This window comes from Nasonia vitripennis, assembly GCF_009193385.2.
Source record: "Nasonia vitripennis strain AsymCx chromosome 1 unlocalized genomic scaffold, Nvit_psr_1.1 chr1_random0016, whole genome shotgun sequence".
NCBI lineage: Eukaryota > Metazoa > Arthropoda > Insecta > Hymenoptera > Pteromalidae > Nasonia > Nasonia vitripennis.
Window position 1 is genome coordinate 558,781 of NW_022279605.1, and position 23,419 is coordinate 582,199.

At 34.7% G+C, this 23,419-nt stretch overlaps 1 protein-coding gene across 16 annotated transcripts in view; it reads right to left on the bottom strand.

The window, feature by feature from the left end:
* The window catches only part of LOC100114775 (transmembrane protein KIAA1109), a 504,143-nt gene that overhangs the window by 221,040 nt on the left and 259,684 nt on the right, over positions 1 to 23,419 (bottom strand). For 11 of the 16 annotated variants that reach the window (XM_031922441.2, XM_032601469.1, XM_031922437.2 and 8 more), the window contains 6 exons: positions 21,846 to 22,075; positions 17,320 to 17,601; positions 16,247 to 16,435; positions 15,942 to 16,148; positions 14,703 to 14,839; positions 5,332 to 5,534 (listed from right to left, as the gene is read on the bottom strand). The exons of 1 other annotated variant lie outside the window; for it this stretch is intronic. In XM_031922441.2, the coding sequence (XP_031778301.1) occupies positions 5,332 to 5,534; positions 14,703 to 14,839; positions 15,942 to 16,148; positions 16,247 to 16,435; positions 17,320 to 17,601; positions 21,846 to 22,075 (1,248 nt within the window). Of the gene's footprint in view, positions 1 to 5,331; positions 5,535 to 14,702; positions 14,840 to 15,941; positions 16,149 to 16,246; positions 16,436 to 17,319; positions 17,602 to 21,845; positions 22,076 to 23,419 lie in introns of those variants that run through there. 4 more of the 16 variants (XM_031922439.2, XR_004345179.1, XR_004345180.1 and 1 more) reach the window with 4 other exon arrangements.

A 23,419-nucleotide genomic window follows, 5' to 3' on the forward strand; every position in this document is an offset into this window, starting at 1 on the left:
TACCTATATCCATAGCTAACCTATTGTATCTTTCCGCTACTCCATTCAATTCATAGACGTACGGTGGACATGTTACTAGTTCTATTCCCTTAGACTTTACAAAATCCTAAATCTCACGGTTTAAATATTCTTTACCGTTACCACATTGCAACCTTTTTACCGTTTTATTAAATTTATTTTCTACTAAATTCACGAATTTTTTCAAACAACTGGCAGTTTCTGGTTTATTTTTAATGCAAAAGATTCTAGTACATTTACTGTAATCATCAACAAATGTTACAAAATATTTTTCTCCACCATAACCAGTTGTGTTATGTGGGTCGTTCAAATCAGTATAAATGAGTTCTAAGATTTCGGTAGTTTTTATTCTATTATTTTCAAACGGCACATTGGCCATTTTGCTTTCAATGCAATTTGCACATTTCATTTCAGTACTTTCAATCTTTTCCGACAGGCCTTTGACTAATTTGTTATTCACTAATTTTGATAAATATTAAAAATTTACATGGCCAAGTGCCCTATGCCATTTCTCTTTATCAGTCAGTTTGACCGAATTAACATACATTGATGTAGTACTTTTTTTAACTACAAAGCTTTTCATGAAATATAGATTGTCTTTTTATTAGCAACTGCTATTAATTCTCTACGATTATTGTAAATTTAGGCATCATCATTTTTGGCTACTACTGTATAATTTTCAGTTACTTTTGATAAACTCAATATATTGCGTCTGATACCTTGAACATAATAAACATTTTTGACTTTTACTTGTTTTTCATTATAATAATTTTTGGTCTGGTAATTTTACTTCAATAAGCTCTTTTAAACATGTGAATTTATTAAAGAATTCATCGTTATTGACAATGTGGCCTGTACAGCCACTATCAAGAATCCAATTTATTTGTCCTAAATTTTTGCTACTATTATTTAACGCAGTTACCTGATTTACCTCTGAATTGCAGACCTGTGTCAGCCATGCTTCGGATGTGTAGTCGCCATGTTGTTGGTCTGAAGATTCGCCTTTGGGTTGACCTTGTCCTCTACCTCGTTGACGACCTTGGTAGTTTCCCCTGTTGAAGCCTCTGTTGTAGCCTTTGTTGTAGCCTCGTTGATTACCTCGTTGATTTTGGCTGGAGTATCGCTGGAGATCTCGTGCATTGTCTACTGTGGTGACCGGTTTCGCCACATGTATAGCATTTTCCTTTGGTTTGTACCGCAAAGGTACTGACGTTGGTTTTATTATCAGACTCTGGTTGAGTCATATTTTTCTCCGTGATCTTTGACTTGACGTAGTCTACTATTCTTTGATCCTCTGGGATAACATCTATAAAATCTCCGATGTAGCTGTAGCTTGGTGGCAAGGCTCTGATTAAATATCTCAACTTTTCAGTTCCTTCTAGTTTATCACCAGCCGTTTTGAACTCGTTTGTAACTTTTTCGAATTCTACAAAAAAATTTTTAACTGATTTATAGTCATTTAGTTTAATTTCCTCAATTTTACTTCTGCATATTATTTGCAGGGCTGTAGACTGTGACGGATACATCTTATCTAATTTTGGTATCATTTCAAGAGCCGTTGTGCATTCACCAACATACTCTAATTGTTTATCCGAAATTGAACTTATTATTATTGTTCTTGCTTTGAGGTCAATCTTTTTCCATTTGGCCTTGTCCTTTTTTTCATCTTCTGTCATTTCTCTGATTGCTGGATCTTTACACTCTTTGTATTCTAATAATATCATAAGTTTTATTTTCCAGCTTGTATAATTTACATCATCAAACACTGGTATCATAATATCTTCAATTTTTGTTTGTTTAGCCATTTCTTTTTCTTTTACTCTTATATTTTCGTATATTTGATTTTTTAACACAATTATTTTCTTAAGTCTTCTCAAAAATATTCTTCTAAATAGATTTATTATATTTTCTTCCAAACAGCTTCTTTATCTTCTAAATCTTGTTCTGGATCCACTTTTTCCTTAGACCACGAGAACATGTGCTTAACCTCTACATTTGACACGTGCTCTGTAATAGCACTTCACCATGTGTTTTACTTGCCGACTTCAATCTGCTTGCATCGCACTTAAATTTTAATTATTTTTCAAAAATCTCCTTATTTTCCAGTAGCTAAGGACTTTATCTTCGTCACTGGGCGTATATTTTTTTTTACTTTGGCCCTTTCTGACCGGTTAATCTTCACTTGAAAATGTTCTTCTGTCGACAGACGTTTTGACATGACAATTCGAATTTCAATACTTCACAAGTATATAAATTTTTACCATCCGTATGATATCACCAAAAGTCTGGCTGTGATGTAACGTCGCCACTATTTTCGCGACTTTAAGAAAAAAACTTTAATTATTATTAATAAAATCATGACCCATGGACAACATTTTTTTTCAAATTTTAACTACATAAGTATCATATTTTCAAACACAAAATAATCTTTCCCACGATGCACTGGAAACTTTTCTTAAACGTTCTCACGCAGCTTATCAATAGTCAAACAGCCGAAAATCATAAAAGATACCACTCGACGAAATTTCTAAACACGCTACAGTCTAAAAATATCAAACCAAGGCTCTAGTATACATTTTCCAAAAGTTAAAGATGCCAAGGGCCAGCTGCAGTTCTTAAAAATGCTCCGTCGCCTAGAATTCCAAGATCTGTCGCGTTGAAGGTTCAAGACAAGCATACAATCAGAGCCCTAATCTAAATTGCTGGATACACGTGCAGTCCACTCCGCGGTAAACAGATTCCTATGTTTCTGTGAAAACTATTCGTTCACAATTCGTTACATGCTTGAAGTATTCTTTATTTGAATTTTCATTTTAATCCGTGTTCTAATAGTTTGAATAATGCATTGCTGCAAATTTACATAAGTTAATATTAATAATGTTCCGCTATGAATTAAATTGTAGGTATTTAGTTTATTATTATTTATAATTTTGATAGTAGGTCATTTGCGCAAATACTTTTTATTGTATATTATTATTAATTGATATTAACAATATACTTTTCACTAACTGTTTCCAATAATAAAATCAATAAGTCTATAAATTTCGATTTTATTTAAATTATAATCATAATGAAATGCAATCAATTATATTTTATTTATATTATATTATTATTGTAATTTTTTAATTGTTTATTAATATGCAAGATACGGACTAGTGAAGTAATTATTAGAATTTAAGAACTTAATTAAAATGCGACAAAAACTAACATCGTGTTATTTACAATAATTTTTATATACTTCTTAATCAGACTGAGATACTCAACAATTTATTATTATTACTTATAAGCAGTTGCGAATGGGCAAGTGTTGTATTTTATTAACAATTCTCTATAAATATAAAAATCTTCAAATAATAGTATAAGCGTCGCCATCTGCGTTAAGGGATCGGGAGTTATCTCACCCTCTCTCCCTGATATTTAGATAGAGTAGGAGGTCTTCGGGCCCATGCGTAGGAGTCCCGGAAAATCTCTCTCTCCTATTGGGAAATCGCTTGGAAACCTCTCTTGGAGGGAATTAGAGGGATGGGCCTAGGGTGACAAGTTTCCCGAGGACGAACTCCGAACTCACTGCGGTCCTGGCTCCCGGCCGGTTAACATACTTATACGCGCTTAGTCCGCAACTTGCGAATTTTCAAATACTTTACACGCTCAGTCCGCATTGTTCAGAATACTTATAAATTCTTTTTACGTCTTTAAATTTCGAACTTACAATTTTTCACGTGCTTGCCCACGTTTATACGCGCCACGATTACAATTTCACGCGTTTAGTTCGCTTATACTAAATCTCGGTACTCAGTCTACCATATATACATACATACATCCGTGTATTAGACGATTCAACTCTGTGTGAGTTCCATTCACGCATCACTCAAGGAAGCCGAGCAACCGCTCCCCCAAAAGTAAGTTTGTATCAATTATATATTGTTTCTCTCTCTCACTATTTTTCCTTGTGTCCACCACTGTGCGAACTAGAATCATTTTCCAATCGCTACGAGTAGAGTCAAGTACCGGTTGACTGAAAATTGCATTATCTAGTGTCGCTAAAATAAAAGACAAATTCTAAAAGCATTTATACTTCACACTGCCGATCAGGATACTTATCCTGTTAATCACAGTGCTGAATATAAATACTAAAACCGCGAGAACATTTGCCTTGTGTATAAAAAATATACTTGCTTTGCAAGTGACTGCTCAGGATTTGCGCCTGTTCAGTAATTGCTCCAAAGTCAAGTCAAAAGTTAAAATAAACTTAACTCAAGCCCCATATTCATTACAACTTAACATTTATATTTGACTAATTGCAAATAAAAATATTCTCTCTTCTCATTCCTAAACATTTTCCTGGTGTACATCTTTCTTTACGCGCGACAAGCTCATCCTTACCTATTTGCGGCAACGCAAGGGTAGAAAGGAGCGACACCTTCTAAGAATTCTTTACCGAGGGAGTTTTTAGATTAAATCGAAGGGATTAGTCCAAAAAGACTAAATTCCAACGTAACAGTCAGCTCCAATATTTGTTTTTCAATAATTTTATTTAAACAAAAAAATTTTTGATCTTGTAAAATAAAAATGTTTGAGCTCATAACCAGAGTATTAATATTATCATACAGATAGTAACACCTAATTAGGCCCTCATTATGTGAGTTTTATGATTTATAATAATTCTAAACAACTTGAAATACAAATATTTAATGTTAAAATTTTTTGATGATTGTCACCTGATAATCAGCTGATTATCATTAACATTTTATTTCATATAAACTTATATTCATAACTCTCAGATTTAATAAAAATATTAAGCTAATATAACCTGATAAGCAGCTGACGTTTTTGCATGATTATCAGCGGATTATCGGCTGATTGTCATCTGCCTTTTTTCAGTAGGGATATTTCGCATTATAAGAAAAATAGTCGATTCTAGTATATCCTCGCCTTTTCTACGTTAATTTATACATACTTGATATCTTCTATCATGCACACAATTATGAAACAAGAACTTTTATTGTACGTGTGTGTATGATACACAATCTTAAGTATGTATAATCGAAAAATCTACATATTTGATATACAAAATTGATCAAACTTTGACTAATAAATAAACAAACTTTAAACCCTTTGTAACTCGAAGAGAATTGATCGAATCGGTCCAAAAACTTACAGGTGACATCGTGGCGACCTCTAGAATACATCCCCCAAGTTTGGGCAAGAATTTCTTTTTTTTAACGCACGATTTGTCAGAGAATTGCCCATACATAATTATAAAAAATGTTATAATACATACGCGCGCGCACACACACAAAATCGATTACTAACCTTACAGTCGGTTCTAGGTGCCAAGTTTTGCACCTATAGGATCTCCAATCTTTTATAAACATCTCTGCGGGATCATACTGTTTACGTTTCTTATCATCTTCTATAATTACAGAGGATGTAGTTAAACTAGTTGAACAACCTGCACTTTTTCTATCATTAGAATCTGGACTGTGCGCTCTAGTGCTGTAATGTTGCATTGCATGCTAAAAACATTCATTTATATAATTCAAGCATTAATTAATAATAGTATAGGAAAAGTTTAATAAATATTTTAAATCTTATCAGATTTACGAAAATCATATACATGGTTCAGGTGACGCTTAACTACTTATAGCCCAGTCGAGTTAGATAGAAAAGTTGTAAAAACTTCATAGCAATAATACTAGCTCTATAAACAACTTCGGAATACAACTAGGATGGCATATTGGCTTTTTCTAGCGACGGTGATCTGACCACAAGTGTTCAAACAAATGATAAAATTACAGATTTCGTGTACTGCTAATAAAAATCTAGACAAATTTAAAGTTATGCGAAATCAGGGGTAGGCGAAAGCGACAACAAGTTCGTGTTGCCTACCGCGTAAACATTCCTAGTGGCCCTGCAAAAAGCCATTGGTTATGAGTAGGTTTACTTAGGAGTGGAAAGAGCAAGTTGGCGAGCAGAATGACGGTAGTAATACAATCTATGCAGAGATCAGGTGCATCCCTTGCAGTGCAACTTAGGCCTCTTACAGGCTGATCTGTAAGAACTTCTTTTATAATGCTGCGAGCCATCGGGGTTCACAGAGACCAGTAATGGCTAGCTGTCACAATCGCTTGATCGAGGTGGTTGCACAGGTGGCTCAAGCTCATTCGGTATCCTGATTAGCATTATAAGCACAGGTTGGACAGATTTGGGCACAAGGTTTCTGGGCTCTCAGTCAGAACTTCCTCGATCGCCTTGCTCGAAGACACCGGAGGTGGTAAAAAAGCTGTAAGCCTTGAAACAATTACCTTGCTGCTACGCGCTTGAGGTGTCGGGAAGTAGTCACTGAAAGATGCTTTGCCGTAGAGCGGAACGATTATCTTCTCGGGAGTCGCTGGTTTCAGGGAAACGCTCTTTGGGTGGCTGCGTGGCTGCCGCATGTTTCTCTTACTCCGCTGAATATCGATTGCTCTCACCATTATGCGTTGAATCAGAATGCGCCCTTCCCGAAATAGGAGCCAACTTTAAAGCCTTATACCTCGAGAATGAGGGAAACGCGAATGAGAAAAGAGTGCAGGCCTGCCGTAAACTTTTATTGGTATCTCGGAAAAACCCGGAGAGCTTCAGAAGAGGGCATCAGGATTTGAAATTTAAGGAAGTACTTGCGGCTCCCTCAACATAGAAACAACGCCCAGAAGAACTCCCTCTTCACTTCTCCAAGACCACAGGCGACCGTTTCGCATCCGTGAGAGTGCGCGAATGTATTTTTCAAGATAACCCTCTCTCTTACACGTGTGGTTGCTATGGACTACCAGAGGCTTCGTACTAAAACCGGAGATGTTACGTAGACATAAGAAAGCGATCTCAGCCTAACGAAAAAACTTGCGGTCCTCAACACGCAGCAATAACGTTCCAAGAGGATCCTCCTCTCACATGTATAGAATGTTGGTACCTAGTCGAGGCTGGTATCATGGATGTGAGTTTTTTCGGAAGACTTCCACGACTAGGATAAGCTGTTTCGCCCAGTGTTCGAATCAAATGATCGCGAGAATGAAACACGTGGGAGCGTCGAGGAGAGCCCTCTCGTTTTTTAAAGATATCCAGAGAGGTCCGGAGGTAGACACTAGGGTTAGTCGCCTGACGAGGAATGTTTGGAGTCTTTGAGTTAAGAAAGTGTACTGTATTTTGCACTCACGTACGCATTCACTCAGGCACGCGCAAGTGTAGAAAGCATTATGAAATTCCTGCGTGCTAGCCATCGCCATGTGAATGCCAGTTTAAATAAAGACGTTGTCTAGTAAACACGTATGCTTCTTCTTTCTTGGTTTTTAATACATTAAAGACAAAGAGTGTAGAGTACAGTCCAGCATAGTTCTACTCTACAAAGATGCATAAAGATGATATAGACATACGCGTTACGTTCACTCTAGCCTGGGCTTGTCTCGCTGCACAATATCATCGAGTACCAGGAGATGGTGCAACATATACCATTTCAGAGTCTTATCACAATTGTACAATTTACATATTAGAACAAGAACGATTGCAGTTTCTACGAGTGTAGGAAGAACATTTCGAAGAACATTTTCGGTATCGACCGTAAAAGTTTCCCAGGATTATGCTCCCGGGAGAGGTCCTGTCAAACATTTTTCCGCTTGTATGTTTAACGATTGGCGCCAGCTATGAGTTTGGTAATTGACGGCCAGAGTTTCCAGCATGGGGGAGAAAAAAAGACGAGAAACGAGTCATCCCGCTGTGCTCGGTATCAGGAGAGCAGAACAACACACAGTGTAACAGTTTGCAATTTTCGATAAATTTTTTTTAATTGTAGCTTATACTGTACACTCAGAAAATATTATACGATTTTTATTAGCAAACGTTGCATCGCAGAAACAAACGACGGTGACTCAAAGAGTTACAGGGTGACGTCGAACTGAACCCCTGAGGCCATCATTATACAGTAGTAATAAAGAAGATAAAGGGAAGTTACGTACCACCTCTCAAATGCCTGGAACTGATGCACCGTATCGTGACTACGCTGTTTCCTCCCCAGCTGGACAAAGCATACAAAAGCGAGGCAAGGAGAGACGATAAAACTATTCCTCAAATATCCACGGGGAGCTGCTGACTGCATGTCATGAGGTAGGGAACAACAAGGCTCCGGAACCGGATAGCCTACCCAATATTGCATCAAAACATGCTATCTACGCTTGCCCTAAAGTCTTTATAGACTTGTATAATGCATGCCTTAAGGAAGGGATGTTCCTTGGAGACTGGAGAAAACAACGCCTTGTACTGCTACCGAAAGGGGATAAGCCACCTGAAGAAGTCACCATGATACAGACTACTATGCATGTTTGATATCCCGGGCAATATTCTTGAATGTATATTCTGCGCAAGAATCGACCACGCCCTATAGAGATCAAGTGGAATTGCAGAAAATCAATACGTCTTCAGGAAGAAGCGCTTTACCCTAGACGCCATCAGCTTAGTGATCGACACTGACCGATCAGTGATACAAGGGAAAAGATGGAAAGAAGGATGCAAGAAGTACTGTGCTGTCATGATGTCAGATTGGACATGAAAAACGCGTTTAACTCGGCTAACTGGAGTAAGATACATGTGGTACTACGAAAGCAGTGATACAGAGAACGGGACAGAAACCTATAGAGTCATAGGCTGGAACTACCCAAAGGGGCAATGGTTTAGGATTTGCGAACGACATCGCAGTGGTAGTAGTAGCGCAGGATATAGACGAATTGGCTAAAATTGCTAACGAGACAATTTTTATAATTCACCAATGGCTAACAAAGATGGATCTAAATCTTGCCAGGCATAAAACGGAGGCTATCCTTATATCTAGCAGGAAGAAAATGGAGACGATAATGTTAAATGTAGACGGGCATGAAACTATTTCTCGACTGACTATAAAGTACCTGGGCATCACTATAGATGCAAAACTGACGTTCAAACAGCATCTTGCTATAGTAGAAAATAAATCAGCAAGAGTTGCTGCTGCTTTAGCATGATTTATGCCAAATGCCGGTGGGCTCCTAAAAAGGCCCCAGGTTACTCTTTGACAACGTAACTACATCATTTATGTTATGCGGTGCCCCTATATGGGCAGATGCCATGTCGATCAAATCGTATATTGTTGACGGTTTACAGGAGAAATGCATTAAAGGTCGCTTCTGCTTCTCGCACGGTATCAGATAAGATAGTAGGAGATGTAGTAGAAATGCCGCCCATAGACTTCCTAGCAATGGAAAAAAAGGAGATACACGAAGAAAACCAGCAGAGTAGTAACAACACTTTTTTTAGTAACACCACTCACGCAGTTTTTGAACGGACATAGCTGCTTCCGGTACTGTTTTGCTTGCCTGTACCGTTTTATGATAGAAGACGATAGAAGTGATCATTGCACAAATAAAATACAACAAAAAGAAGACGTAAAAAAATAAATAATCCAAGAATCAGCTGATACTGAACCTCAATCTTTTGAGGAAACTATCTACGAAGATCATATTGATTTAAAAAGAGATTGATAAAAAACACATTGCTAAGAGATCTAAACATCGCCTTACAAATATAAAAACCGCTGTCAATTCATTAGCACGTAGCTGCCTCCAACAAAATTTATAGGTTCAATAAATAAAATATTGTTTAGAGAAAGCAAAAGTTTTGAGAAAAATCGGTTTTTACATTTTAGCTCTTTACTTAAGAACCGCTTGACGAAATCGTTTAAAATTTTAGCAGCAAATAGCTTTTCTTATGGCAAATCACCTCATGAAATTTTGAAGCATTTGACTACATTGTTTTAGAGATATAAGGAATCAAAAAATTTCCAAAAAAAAAAAAAAATACAAACCTTGATGAACAATGAACTTAGCCAAAACACATAAAATATCTACTTTTTCCCTAAATCTCAAGTGCAATAAGACCTTTTCCGATAAAGTGTCCGTAAAATGCACTTTTACGTACGTCCCTCGAGCATTCAAGCGCATTTTCCACCCCCTGTATCAAAAAATAATGTTCAACATGCGTGCGGAGATTGATTCTACACTCGTATGATTGTCACTCTCGCTTCGCTTGGGCGATAAACCTCACACTCGCGTAGAATCAACTTTTGCGCACTTGTATCGAAATATTCTATTTAAAGTCTACTTGTATCAAACCAACTGATAGCTCAGAAAAATAAAAAATCATAAATGACTTAATAGATAAATTAGAGGGTGTCGATGGGACTTATACAAGAACATTAAAAATAACTACTCCTTATATTGCTAACTCGTGGGAACATATTTATAACTTATGTTTTATTAGATCGACCTGGGCTTTGGCATTAAAAACTGCTGAAATTATCTCAATTTACAAAGCCAGAGATAGGTCATGTATCGAATCATAGACCTAACTCTCTAATATCAAACATAGTCAAAATTTTTGAAAAACTTACCTACAATAGATTGTATGATTTCTCATACAAACGCAACATAATATCAGATCAACAATACGATTTTGAAAAAAACAAAGGGACAAATGATGCACTAAACATCTTATCTCTCAATATAATATATAAAAACTTAGATAAAAGTAAACCTGTTATAGCAGCTTTTCTAGATCTTGCTAAGGTTTTTGATACGGTCAATCACAGTATTTTGATGAAAAAATTGAAAAGATTTGAGATACGGGGTAACGCAAATAATCCACTAAAAAGCTATCTCTCTGATAAAAGATAAAAAGTTAAAATTCAGAATAATATGAGTGACTATAAAAGAATTACAATGGGAGTTCCACAAGGAACCATTTTAGGTCCTTTGTTGCTTATATTGTATGTCAATGATCTATTGTGAGATATGCCAAAAGAATCTATAATGTCTTATGCCAATGACACTGTCATCATCTCAGACGATGTCAGCTGGTCTTCTGCACAGGACAAAATAAAGAATCACTTAAATAGAGTTGCCAATTAGTTAGCTCTCAAAAAGTTATCTTTGAATATAAGTAAAACAGTATACATTATCTTTGGCAATTATCGTAGTAGCATGCCAAATACACTAGACATACATATACAAGCTCAACAAATAAAAACAATAGAAAACTATAAATACTTAGAAACATACTTTGACTTCGACATGAAATGGGATGACCATATCGAAAGCATCGTTAAAATAACTGCATATTTAATATTTATGTTCACAAAAATCAATTATGGAGTTAGTGTTAGAAAAAGTTAGCTTAAGATAAGGATATCCAATTGAATATAACTCAATTATTCGAATTAAAATTAACAATCTATCACTTCAAAAATCTAAAAGACATATTTCTATAAAATAAACAGCACACCAGGTCTAAAAGTATACAACTTTTTGAAATGACCAATGCCATTCATACAAAAAATAATTATTTTATATTAGTCAAATTATTTAATAAAATATTTCATGAAAAAAAAATGGCGGTCGACGCTCAAAGTGAGAACACGTGTGTTTGACAGCTCCATGTAAAAGTAGTTGGAAATAAGGAAAAGTAAGAGATAATAATTACAAGGAAGTTAAGGAAGTTGAGAAGAAGGGTTCAGGAAGAAGTTCTGGTAAAAAAGCAGCAGGAAAGCAAGTTTTGGAGGATGAGAGATTCAAAAGAAGGACGGAAGCAAAAAAGGGGGTTAGGAAGAAGGAAAAATAGAATAAGGAGAGATGGGTGACGATAAGGAAGTCAAGGATGAAGTCATGAAAAAGGGCGAGAGAAAGGCCAAGAAAAGAAGAAAAAAGTAAGGAAGCGGTAAGCAAACAAATGCAGAATTAGTGAATGCGGAAGGAAGAAAATTACTGAATATATGTGAAGAGTTGCTTGATCTGTTGCTAGAGAGGGATAACGAGATGGAAAGCGTAGTAAACAAAATGACAGTCAGGGAAAGGATAGAGTCAGATCACCTGCCGTTAGAAGAAGAAATTCAAAGAGGGACGGACAAGGAAGTAGAAAGTATCAACGAGGAAGAGGAACTGAGCATAGTATCCAAAGAGCTAAAATAGATTACAGAAAGGGAGAAGAGTTACAGGGAAAAATTAAAAGAAATATTAAGGGAGTTAGGAGAAGGTGAAGGAGGGGAGCAGGATAGATGGGATAAACTCTACAAGGCGATCTGGGAAAGCAGCAGGGAAATAGGTATGCCAAGAAAGAGAAAGAGTATGGGGGAGAAAGTAAACGACTTCATGATTTTGAAACAAAAGTAAATGGTTTGGAAGGTAATAAAGAAATGTGTAAAATCGAATGATAAAGAGGATAAAAGGAAGTTAAAAGAAAAGAAAAAAATCTCCAGGGAAGTAATTAAAAAGAAAAAAGAGGAGAAAAGATATGAGGGATAAAGCGGAGAGAGTGTCGAGGAGGAAGGGTTAGTGGGGCTCAATAATGATATAAGTAGATAGTATCTATTAGATACGACGTAGAAAAGGCTTTAGGGAAAATGGAAAACAACAAAGCAGCAGGGGAAGACGGAATGTATACAGAATTTCTAAAAAACCTTACAAATACTTGGATAGGAGAATTAACGGAGATCGTAAACGGGATATTCGAGAAGGGGAAGATATTAAAAGGGTGTGTAATAGCGAGAATAGTATCGATTTTTAAAAGTGGGAAAGAGAAAGAAGTGAACAACTACAAAGAAGTATCGCTTTTAGATGTAGGTTACAAAATTTTGACTAACATACTGGCAGGAAGGTTAAGGAAATGGCTAGAAGACAATATTATTGGACGATTAAAGAAATTTACAGAAAGACAGAAAATTAAATAATAACGGGAGAAGGGATTTCGGAGAGATTTAAAACGGCTAAGAGGGTAAGACAGGGATGCGCATTGAGTCCGGCGTTATTTAACGTCTATATTGAGGACCTAGAAGAGTAGTGGAAAAAAGGAGGAAGTCTCGGTAATGGGAGAGATTAAAATATACTGCTTAAAGTTCGCTGACGATGTAGTTATGGTAGCAGATAACACACAAAAAATGAAAGTAATGGTTTGTAAAAAAGGAGGGAGAAGGAAAGGCTTGGAAAAATAGAATTACAAAGGAGAATAATTAGAAATAGTGAACAAGTATAAGTATCTAGGGTTCTGGTTTAACTGGAAAAATACTTATGGGACTCACATTAAGAGGATGGCGGAAAAAGTCAGGAAAGCGATAAATACAGTTTGGAGAATATGGAAAACGGCAAATATGAATAACATGAAGGGGAGATTATATCTTATGGACGCAATCGCAAAAGCGGGTTGTATTTACGGAACGGAAATTTGGGGATGGAAAAGATGGGAGGATATTGTAAGGGCACAAGGAAGATACGTTAAAATGAGATTAGGGGTAAATGGGAATACGCCAGACTAAATTTGGAAAATGGAAGCAGGAAGAGGAAGATTAGAACTAGAATCAAAAAGAAGAGTGGGGGACTACTTGGTAGAAATTTTAAAAATAGATGATGATAGATGGCCGAAAATATGTATGAGGGAAGAGATTAGAAATATAGATAACGGATATCCGACGGTATGGGGAATAAGTTAAGTAAAGCATTCAAACAAGTAGGGGACTGGGAAGGAATAAAAAAGATTCAAGAAGGAAGAGACATGGAGGGAATTAGAAGAAGAAAGGAAAATAGAAGCGGAAGAAGCAATCCAAGGATTATGGAGTAAGATAGATAAGTCGGAATACTGTAAGGAATACAAGGATTGGAAAAAAACTTTAAGGTGCGAGGGATATTGGAATGATAAAAGGTGGGAGGGAAAGACGAAAGAACAATGGGCGAGACTAAGATGCGGAAGTGTAGGCAGATCAGAGGAAAAAGGGTTTAGAAATGTACCTTGCAGGGTCTTCGGGAAGGAGAGGGAGGTACTGGAGCACATATAGAGCTGCGAGAAAGCTAGGGAAAGTATTAAGAAAGAGCTGATATAGCGAATCAAAGAATTAGGTCTAGTAGGGGAGAAGGGGGAAATAAGAGCAACAACAAGAGAACTTCTAGGTGGAAATCAAAGAAGGAAATGAGTAAATACAGTAAAGAGTTCGAGGATCTGGCAAGAGCAAGCACTGAAGGGTTTCTAGAGGAACCGGATAATGGAGGAAGGGTAAGGAAAGGGAAAGGGGAGAAAGAGGGTGCGTAGTGGAAATTGGTAGATATAACAAAACAGCGAAAATGTATAAATATAAAAAGTCAAATAGTAATTAAATGTAGAATATAATGTAAGATCAGGAAGCAACGTGTTAAATGTAAATAGTTAAAAGATAAGAACATGAAATGTATTATAATAAATGAAGCATGTATGCAATAAACGGATAGTTTATAAGCAACATTTATTATAAAGACCAAACAGTTATAGGGGTTTTCAGCGAAAGGTCTAAAGGAAAAAATCGTAAAAATATCAATACATGGAATAAAACTTATTAAATAAAACAAAAACCATCTTGAGCTTTTGACCTTCAATAGAAAAACTATTAAAGGAAAACTAAAAGTGTTCATATAAGCTCAAACAATTTTTGGATTACAATTTTTTATCACTAAACTCTAAATCGACTGGACTGTATAAGTACAAAGCTTTTTACCTTTGTTATCAAAAGTGCGATACTTATATATATATATATATATATATATATATATATATATATATATATATATATATAAAATGTTTGCATGTGTGTGTATATATATATATATAATTACTATTACCACTCGTTCTTTTTCCTTAACATAAGATGTTATGAGATCGTGCAAAAAGAAGAAAGCCTCCGCATCGACAGTAACAAATATATGGTCCTCAAATTCAGTAATAAAACTGCATTCTACGAGCGGTTTGTCACCTTGAAAAAGAAATTTATTTATATACATATGCATATCGTAGAAAACGTCAAGAATGATTTTATCAATTTCGAATAAGAAACCGATCATGCTTACAACATTAAAATCAATAAAAACAAATTTTCATCATCGTAAAATAGGTGTAGAAAATATTCTATTTGTTTCTCTTGAAGAAAGTGATGACCGAATGTTTAGAATCCGTTAATAAAGCGATTTAATTGGTTAAGAAACAATTAACCAGTTTAATAGTACATTACACAACTAGGGGCGATAGTTGGCTTTTTCAAAAAGCCAATTCGCCCCTTGCTGGGTGCTGTGTTTTTTATAGTCAGTGCATCCATAACGCTCTTTTTTGCCTGCCTGAAAAAGCAGAGTCGTCCAGTTCTCATAGTAGAATTTGGTTCTAAATCTGAATTATGTTCGATGCCGCACGGACCGACGAGTACACATACACGTATGCGTATGTGTCACGTGCACACACACACGCATGAAAATACAAATATCTGAGGCAAAAATGTTTTTCCCTAGGGGCGAAAGTACTTACTTTCACTCCTAAGGAAAAACACTTTCGCCTCAGATATATGTATATATGTATATATACACACAAAAACTGACTTGAAAAACTCTACTTTCAACTCCACTTTTTCGTAGGCGAAAAGCGCGTTTTCGATGCACGTGTTATAAAAATATTTTTACGGTTTACTTCTAACCTCAAGAAAACTAAACGCGAGAAGAATGCGTTGGATTTATCTAGTAAAAAAATGAAATGACGCAAAGATAAAGCTACTAAAATTTTACTTGAGGCACTCAATAAATACAAATACGTAAAAAAATATATGATTTAAACTTTAACTTTAATTTATAAATAGTATGAATTCTATCATTAGTGTTATATCCTGGTAGAAAATTGACCATATTGCTGGGCTGAATTTCTGGTCAAAATTTTTTAAAGTCCTATCAAAAATTCGCTTTGTAATATTTCCCGTAAGTTCGAATAAACTTCATTCACACGCGCGTCTTCAACACGCCACGCTGAAAAAGGCTACTTATGCCACTTACGTCGTAATGTACTATTATAAAATAATATCAAGGGGATAAACAAACCTATCACATCAGGTGTTTTGGCAGTTTGTAGATGCTCCGTTTTTAAATGCAATTGTAATGACGGCAACGCAAATATGACTTCTCTTGTATGAGAATGCTCTTGTAGCTTTCCGGAAGTGGTCGATGAATTCCTTCCTCGAATTGAGCTACTGCTTTCAGACGTACTTTCAGAACGTTCTCTTTCGACACATGGAAATCGATCTATGGCTGTAAAAAATGATTTTTTAAATTAAGAGAAGTTTATAAAAAGTGTCAGATTACTATAGTAATAAATTATAATTTATGACCATCTATACATGACTCACCATCGATTTCACTATTAGCAAACGCATAATGAAACCATTCTTGTAAAGATTTAAATTGCGGTGGAAAAAGAACGCTTCGACTTAATCTACAAACAGTGGCCATAGAATGATGCCTAGCATGTTGTTCTTGTTGTTGTCCAAGGCTAATCGTTAATGTTTGTACTACATGAACATCGTACGAATTCGGTGCTAAAAATAGAAATATATAAATATTAACGCGACCACACAAATGTATATGTATCTGTGTGTGTTGGAGGAAGGGGGGGGGGAGGCATTCCGTTCCAACTGAGACAGGGCTATACCTAAAAATCTTTTTAACCTAATTATTGGAAAACATAATTTAGCATTTTTGTCTACTTCTAATTGAAGAATAGAACGTTTTTAAATTTTGACCCTTGGCGGAACTGCACGTGTCCAAACCGTTGAAAAATACTGCATAACGTCATATTAAAAAGTTATTAAAAGTCACAGGGACCCCGGAAAAAATACTCTTTTAATGTACTTTAAGCTGCTAAACTCAAATACAAAGTGTTTTTAACCAACTATTCGAGCGTTTGTCTCTTACCTCAAAAAAATCCTTAACGGCGCATTAACAGGTTTGACAATCACGAATTTAGAGGAAAATTAGTGACAAAGCCTATTTCAATGTAGTTAATTTTTTACATCCAGATATTCCAGCAGGATTGATAGTCCATAGTTTTCTATACGAACAAGTGTAAGTTCTGCTCAAAGATAATGAGCGCGTCACCCAGAACTCTCGTAGACGATGTCCAGATGTTCGGCAAAAGAAAAAACGAAGTCTAGGTAGTGCGCTCTGTGTGTCTTTCGATGGAGGTTGTAAGTACTACTCGAGGATGCAAAAATACCGTGCATTAATAAATGGGGTAGACTATCGACAATGCGGCGTTTATTAATCGTAAATTTACGATTAATGAATAGAAGTAAATGACGAAAAAGTGAAATTTTTACGTCGAAAGGATTTTTGAGTACAGCCCTGATTAATTGACGGGAAATTATATACATATAATTGTGCCAGTATCTCAAACATAAATGCATGTAAAATATTTTCTTACATTCAACACTTGGAATTTCTTGTGCCTCTGTAGCAAAGCTAATACATGGTTCTTTTAATGAAAATAGTGCCCAACTCTTACTCTTAAAATTAATACCATGGAAGCAAGCTAAGCTAATATTGGATCCATGAAGCTCCATAGTACCACCAAGAACGGTACCATTTGTTGGTAAAGAAAATCTCAAACTTCCCAATTGTAAACCTGAAACTTGACTTAAGACTCGCTGCCAGTGTCGATGGTGTCGAGCATCTGTCAAAGCAGCTTGATTGGTCAACCATGTCCCTATAAATATATAATAATTGCAAAGATTGATTATAAAATAAAGAATTAAAAAGGTACATAAACGGAGAGAATCATTACTTGCATAATATTCCTTACAAAAAAAGTCTGCAGCTTAATCTAATTTTTAATTCTAATGTATTTTAGACTATTAATATAGGAAACCTGAGTCTGCGTTAGTAGAGGTAAATTATCTACGCCAGCTCTGCACAATAAATTGCAGAAGTTCTTGAAAAAATTTTGCAGAAAATATGTATGCCAGGCTGCAGATTTAGCTAGACACTTTTTTCGTAAGAGGTAAGAAAAATAATATAGAAACAATTATTACAACATTTAATAAAAATTGCTGACAAGATATACTTGCATTATAAAAATGTTTTCTAAATTTTTTATAAATATTATTTTACATATCCCTATATAAAAAAGTCATGACCGGATGTTGTGAAGCCAAGATAGACGTTTTGTGATTAGCTTATGGAGTGAGCATGCGCCTAAGTCAGGAAGACTAAACGTCTTTTAGGTTAGGGCTTGCGAAGCGCGCTGTTCAAGTTCTAGTATTATTAAATTTATTATGTATATTTTTTATTTATATGCCTTGATGCGCGAACCATAAATTTCTGATGTGCAATTCTATTTTGTGCCATCACTGCGAAGTTTATGTGCATTATGTCATAGAATTATTTATAAGTTTATGTGCATTTAAGTCATAGAATATGCCCGCAGGTGGGTTTACTGATCAAGCGAAGCGAGGGAAGTAATCACCCGAGGAAATGATCGACTTTAGTCCCGTGTGGCATATAGAGCTTTATTAACGACTTGACTGTGTAGCAACTTTGTTGTCTTAAAAAGTGGGACCTACACATCCATTGTTAATACAAACTAAATATAAAAAATGTATACATTTAAATGATTTTTAGTTTTTAAAATTATTTTTTTTTTATTTTTCCAAAAATTAAAAAATGTTATTTTTACATTAAGAAGCAAAGTGTATATTGTGTACCAAGGGCGGTGTGTGTGTGTGTGTGTGTGTGTAAACACGGAAATCAGTACATGTACGTTTTTGCCCGCCGGTCTAATAAAAGTTACTTTAGTTCCGCTAATTAGGTTAGAAAAACGCGAAAATCGTGCTTGTCTTACAAACATTACTTTATTCACGACTTAACTATAATAACCACTTTATTCCCTGAAAAGCGGGACAAAATAGTATTTTATTCCCTCAAATTAACTTTATTCCTGCAACATCCGAAAAATTTTCTTAAACTTTTTTATAATTTTGAAAATTTTAAATTTTAGAAAATAATAAAAAAACGCATATTTCCTTTATAATGCTAGTGGCTGAGTATGGGTCCCACTTTTCAGGAAATAAAGTGGCTACACAGTTCAGTCGTAAATAAAACACTATATGCAACATGAGAGTAAAGTCGATAAAACCTTCGCTTCGCTCGGACAGAAAACTTTCACCCGCGGGAATAATCATCGACTTTACTCCCTTGTTAAATAATGTACTATTATTTCTGCCAACTAATTTTTTTACATTATTTATCATCATAAAAAAATATAATATAATTAATAAGGGTAGGCATGAAATGAATCAAAAGAAATAAGATTAGATTTGATAAGTTTTTGTAAAGAATGAACGTTTTACACGTTGTGTAAAAATCACTTAATTCAATTAATTGAATTAAGTGATTTGCAGCATACATTTTTTTACCTCTTTTTTAAACAAATGTTACATTAACCGTGAGGAATTGACGTAGAAAACTATAAAATTGCAATACATAACAAAATCACGTTAATGTTCTCGCCAGTGATAAATAACTATATGCATAGATAACTTTTTTGATGATATAACTTCACGTTGCTTACTAGATAATAAGACATCATATTTTTCTATTTGTTTACTAAAATTTAAGCGTATTTATTTTCATGATAATCAGTGATTGAATAATCAATTGAACTTGGCGGTAAAAATTTAGAAAAATTAAAATTAGAAAGAATAAAAGCATGAAAGGCAAAAATTTTAAAACTGAAATTTTGAAATTAAACAATTTCTAAAACGAAAATCTTGAATTGAAATACTGGAAAATAGAAGATAAGTTAAGTAACGAGAGTTAAGAGTATTTTTGTTTTAAATTTAGAATCAAAAATTAATTTTTTTCACTGTCGTAGTTTTTTAATATTTTCAGTTTTAAATTTTACCTTCCATTATAAATCAATGCATCATTTTCGTGTTTCAAATCTTTATTTTTTAAAATTTTTACTTCCACCCCTATTAGGAATTGACATTAGGAAAAAATATTTTTAGGAAACCTTGAACTTGATCACGTTTGCAATATATATTTTAACCGAGCGACGTAAGGAGCGAAGTAAATTGCGCTAGTTTTGATATTAAAGCAATTTATAATGTTGCGTGCCAAAGGATATGCAGCGGGTTTTGGAATACCTGGTTTCCGGAGACTTAACTGAACTAACTGGTTCCTCCCAACCATCGATTTCATGTCTATTGATACCAACAAAGTTACGCAGCTAGCTTTAAGTAATAGAAGAGCAGTACAGAGGTTAGTAGTTTATACCTACCGAAGCTGGATTTAGCTCGTAGTTCATATTATCATATAATTTGAATCAAACAGCGATGAAAATAAATATTTAACTTTTAAGCCTATGTCTAAAACAGTGGATTTTTGTGTCCAATCATTACCAAAATAGTTATGAAGATAGCTGCTGAAACTAGAAAAGTATCTACAAAATTCTTAAAAATTGCAGAAGACACTCGTTCGTTGCAATAAATAAGAATATCAATTGATAAATTATAGTTGTACGCAATAATCTAGCATTAATATTCAAACTTTCGGGTTATCTATGTTTGTAAAATTTAATTACTGTTCTGCAGCACAAAAAATATTATTCGACATTAAAAAAAAAAAAAAAAACAACAACAACAACAATAGAAAAAATCCAATATAATAGACGTATTTATAAAAGTTGAATATTTATTTTCATAACTTTTTAATTCAAGTTATATCATATTATGTTGCTACTAGCAAAGCTCAGTTCCTGTAGCTGTGAACTTCTGTTCTACTACTTAAAGCAAACTGCGTAACTTTGTTGGTTTCGATAAACATGAAAAGTACTAAGTTATGTGTCAAATTTGCATATAAAAACACTTATATATATATATATATATATATATATATATATATATATATATATATATATATGGGTGGTTCTCTGTGAAATCAAAGATGAAAATTTTAAATTTTGCCCAAACTGTACATATATATTCTATATGTTATACCTGACTCCCTAAAAAAATTTCAGCGCGATTCCTTCATTTCGGGTTCGGGTTCTAGCTGGTCAAAGTTGAGGTTTTAAGCAATTTTTGCCTCTTTTCAATGATTTGTAGCTCATAAGGTATGCATTTTTAATTAAAACTATCCAGATACTTTTTTTGTGAAATTTTCTGAATTTAAAAAAAAATACTTTTAAAGCCCTATATATATGTTAAGGCTACCTTATTTGCATTTTAAACCTTAAAATATCAAAATCTAAATATTTGATCCGGACTTCGAAAACCTCAATATAGTAAAAAGATACCTTTTTATAGTAAAAAAAGTAGCTGTGAAGTTTTAGAATGGGCCTGACCTTCTACTAGAAGTTATGTAGAAAATAAACATGATATAATGGCTAATAAGTGGTTTAACATTCAAATTTGACACTTCTAACCTAGTGCATTTCATGACTACTGATACGAACAAGTGTTTGTATCGGTAGACATGAAATTTTTAAACATTCAGATTTTTATATTTTAAGGTTTAAAATGCATATATATATATATATATATATATATATATATATATATATATATATCGTGTGAGTAGTCTCGGTGTCGCCTTGTCGCCATGATGATCACCTACGAGCACGAGTATCGTATACTATTTTTTGATACGAGTGTGCGAATCTACGTTCTTAGCAGATGAGCGTGCGCGAAATTCAGTGTTTCGCACACGCTGTGCGTGAAATTCAAAATTTTGCGCACATATGTGAAAACCAGGCCTTTCGCGCATGCTACGCAGCTAGGAGAAATCGAATTTCGCACACAGAGTGTCAAAAATTCTATTCTGCCTTGTAAATATTATTTGAAATTCAGTCTGTAATTTGTTTAAAACTCTATTTCGTAAATATTCATGAAAAGCATAATTTAATGCAATTAAAGATTTCTCTCCATATTTCTGAATTCATGATCAAACCTTCAAAGTTCGCACGTTTCTTCATATGTTTTTTCTTTATGCTACTATTATTTATCTTCTGCTGCCTTGTTTGAAGAGAACTAAAAACGCGTTTACTACTTTTAAATTGCTGACTGAAGAATTCATCTAGTTTATAAAACATCTTAAGCAAATCTGCAGTTGTTGATTTACTTATCATAATTTGCAATTGATCCCAGCCAAGGTCGCCATGCATAAATATTATTGCTGGTCTATAAAATTGAAAATTGTATTAAAGATTATAATTAAAGATTGTAATAGTATATCGACGCCTGATGGAATAAGGGCGTATCTTGGAACCAGCTCCGAAAAAGGCGCATCTTGAAACCTGCTCCGAGAAGAGCACATCTCGGAACCCGCTTTGAGAAGGGTGTATCTCGGGAGCGTTTTTTCAAATTTTGTAGTGGCAGCTCTGAAAATATTTATAATGCATTTTCTGCCAAATAAACGCGGTTGGAAATTCTGAAAAAATTTGTAGTCGACTCCAAGCTGTCACTCATCTTATATATTGAGTAATTAATACGACGGTCCCTGCGAAGAGTAGCAAGCATTTCGCCTCTTTCGAGAAGAAAAACGTTTTTCAGAATCACCCACGAAGCCCAACACGATTCGGCATTTCTTTACGAAAACTATCACGATTGAAGAATTCTCCACGAAAACTATCACGCAAACACATATGATATATTACTCGCCGCTGGGCACGGCAGAAGGCGACATAACCCCTCCCAAAGAAAAGGTTAGTTTGGGGATGGTGACTATGAGACTGACTATGACTGACCTATGAGTGGCAAACAATAATTTATACTGCTGCTAAAAATTTGGCGTAGTTCAACAATGATCAGGTGATAAATAATACCAAATTTGCAATCAAGAAAACAATTGTAATTTTACAGAATTTGAACGCTAAAAATCGGCCAATATCCAGCTTACCACTTTATGCAGGTAAAAGCTTTATACTCTGTGGTACCGAAAAAAAATCCGCGTTCAAGTGTTCAATATTGACCGATTTTCAAGATTGAAATTCGGTTTAAATAATCTTGTTTTCTTAATTAAAAATGTTATGTTAACTATTGCTCAATCATTGCTGTTTTCAAATTTTAAAAAGCAATATTATTTATTATTTACGCCTTCGGCCGAATCATCGGCTTCGCGCGGCTGTAAAAGACCCTTTTTTGTCGTGGGTCGACGAGTCGTGCTATTTTTCGTGGATGGTTGCTGAATCGTGCTTATTTTCGGGGATGGTTCTACTCAATGATTTCCTTCGTGGTAAGCGTCGAAACGAGATAGTTTTCGTAGAGTTTTGAACAGTGCTACTCTTCGCAGGGGCAGTCGAATAAATGTCTACCAATACTCAATAGACCAACAGTAATTTTATATATTATTTAAAACTGATATAGTTTTTTTTTAAGCTGACACTGCTATGCGGTTAATAGGAGTATACTGGTTATTCTTTACATACTTAATACTTAATAATAATAAATTTCCTACAATTACTTTTTTTATACGACTTGCTAGAGGTAACTTCTACAAGAATCACAAAAAATATTGCAATTGTG